Raw genomic sequence first — 2522 nt, forward strand, 5'->3', positions numbered from 1 at the left:
CTCATCAGATGTAGTCTTAACACACCAAAAGAAGACAGAGGAATGAGAAAAAATCTTAGATCTAATCCTCACCTTAGCCAAATGCAGATCTGGATACCCAACATGGAAACGGCGATATCTCTCGGCACAGATCTCCGATCTATATGAACTTGGTCTTATTAGAAATCTGACACTCGGGGCTTCAATTTGAAAGGTATTTGGTTGCGTAGATCCTCACGGTTCGTCGGGAAAACATCACGTAAGGTGGCGGCAAGGGAATAAGAAGGTGCTGAAGGAGAATGAAGAACAAGAAAGAGCCTCTCACAATAAATGCTCGAGTTCCCTCTGCTTTCAGTCGAGTCAGCCCAAGGAGAGAGAGAGGAAGAGAGCCATGGTGAGGGAGAAAAGGAGAGGTTGGCGTGGCTGAGAGAAGGAGGAGAGAAGAGAAGAATGTGGCTAGGATTTTCTAAAAGTGAGAATAATTAAGGGATATTTATAATTAGCGTTAATTTAACTGGATTGGGCTGAACTAATGGGTTTCGCAGAAGATAAAAAAAATTAAAAAATATTAATTAAGAAGGAAATAATTTAATTAAATTAAACCGGGATTATGAATTAGTAACAAAAATATTTAAAAGAACCGCAGGTCAGGTTGTTACAGCTCTTGTACTAGCTTTTGCTGCTCCCCTGAATGCCCAAGACGGACCACAAGACTACTTGAGTGCTCTCAACCGTGTTCGATCTCAAGTATATGTGGGTCCTCTGGTATGGCATGAGATGCTAGCTGGCTATGCTCGAAGCTACGCCAGGCTAAGAGGCGACTGCCATCTCATTTTAGCAAATGCTCCCTACGGCAAAACCATAGCAGCATTCTTCAGTGATGATTCCGCTGTGCAGGCTGTGAGCCTCTGGGCTATGGTGAGGCCTCAATACAATTACCAGACTAACACATGTGCTGCTGGGACAAATTGTCTTCAATATACTCAGGTTGTATGGAGAAAGTCGGTGTCGGTTGGGTGTGCCAAAGTAAGGTGTGATAATGGTGGAACTTTTTTCGCTTGCTACTATGATCCTAAAGGCAATATTCCTGGTGAACGACCATACTAAAATTTTTTATACGCATACAAAGATAAAAATGTTCTCCACAGAGGACATGTGTCTATTTCCTATTCAATAAATATCATCATCTATCAGGATGTGGCGTTTCCTTTGTCATATGTAAAACATATATATATATATATATATACTAATATACGTTTGTGATGTAATGAAGTGATACAAAAATATTTGGTGAAAGTTAATTTGATTACTGTAAGCAAGAAGAAGAAGACCGTTGGCTCAATATTACATATTATGATTTTTTCCTTTGTTACATATTCTTGTATACTTGTGTATATTGCATTCCATTATTTAGCCTTCTCGGCTCCTACATATATGAGTTGTAGACATTATATTATACAAACAATATAAAGAATAAAACATCTTCTTTTCTACATGGTATCAGAGCAAGGAAGATCTTGTTCCTGATTGAAATTTTCTTTTTTATATGGAACCCATCGAAAACCAATCCCTGACCCTCATGAACGATCTTACTACAAAAATGGATGAAGTCATCCAAAAAGCATCTCTAACTCATATCTCTTCTGAATCTACAGGTGGTTCTGTTGGAATTAAACTCAATGGGAGCAACTATGCTCTATGGTCCCAAGTTGTCGAGATGTATATCTCAGGAAAAGACAAATGGTTTATATCAATGGTGAATTGGCACCTCCTCCAACTACAGATCCGTCTTATCGGAAGTGGCGCACCGAGAATGCGATTGAAAGGATGGTTAATAAACTCTATGGAACCCTCTCTCATCGGAAATTTCATCAGATTCCCGAAGGCAAAAGAGGTATGGGATTCCCCTGCTAATACTTACTCTGATGGCACTGATACTTCTCAGATCTATGAGCTCGCTCAGCGAGTCTTACAACTTAAACAAGGAGGAGGAAGTGTGGAACAATTTTACAAATCGCTACAAGGGTTGTGGCGTGAAATCAATTTTCGCCGTCCAAACCCCATGGAGTGTATGGCTGATATTAAACACTACAACAAAATCGTTTAGGAAGATCGGGTCTACACTTTTCTTGAGAAGTGTTCCTTTTCCAACAAAAGAAGAAGCATTCGCCGAATATTACGATACTTGAAGGGATCTCTGGGTAAAGGAATCATGTTCACAAAGAACCAGCACTTGAAGATTCATGGTTATACAGATGCAAATTGGGCAGCGGACTACAATGATAGGAAATCAACTGCAGGATATCTAACATTCGTTGGTGGAAATCTTGTGAGCTGGAAGAGTAAGAAGCAAAAAGTAGTCTCATTATCTAGCACTGAAGCTGAGTTTAGAGGGATGAATAAAGGTCTGAGGGAAATTTTGTGGCTGACAAGATTTCTCACTGAGATCGGTTTTAACCATGAAGAGAAAATGAAGCTGTTTTCTGATAATGAGGCTACCATCAGCATTGCTCACAATCCGGTTCAACATGATAGAACTAAAC

At 39.7% G+C, this 2522-nt stretch overlaps 1 protein-coding gene across 1 annotated transcript; it reads left to right on the plus strand.

Annotated features, from left to right (window-relative positions):
• Positions 1-309: 309 nt before the first annotated feature.
• LOC18009927 (pathogenesis-related protein 1) lies at positions 310-1086 on the plus strand. The gene is made up of 2 exons (XM_024159237.1): positions 310-451; positions 626-1086. Exons 1-2 carry the CDS (start codon positions 310-312, stop codon positions 1084-1086), a joined length of 603 nt encoding a protein of 200 aa, XP_024015005.1.
• Positions 1087-2522: the final 1436 nt, after the last annotated feature.

Source organism: Eutrema salsugineum, unplaced genomic scaffold (assembly GCF_000478725.1).
Source record: "Eutrema salsugineum unplaced genomic scaffold, Eutsalg1_0 scaffold_8, whole genome shotgun sequence".
Taxonomy (NCBI): domain Eukaryota; kingdom Viridiplantae; phylum Streptophyta; class Magnoliopsida; order Brassicales; family Brassicaceae; genus Eutrema; species Eutrema salsugineum.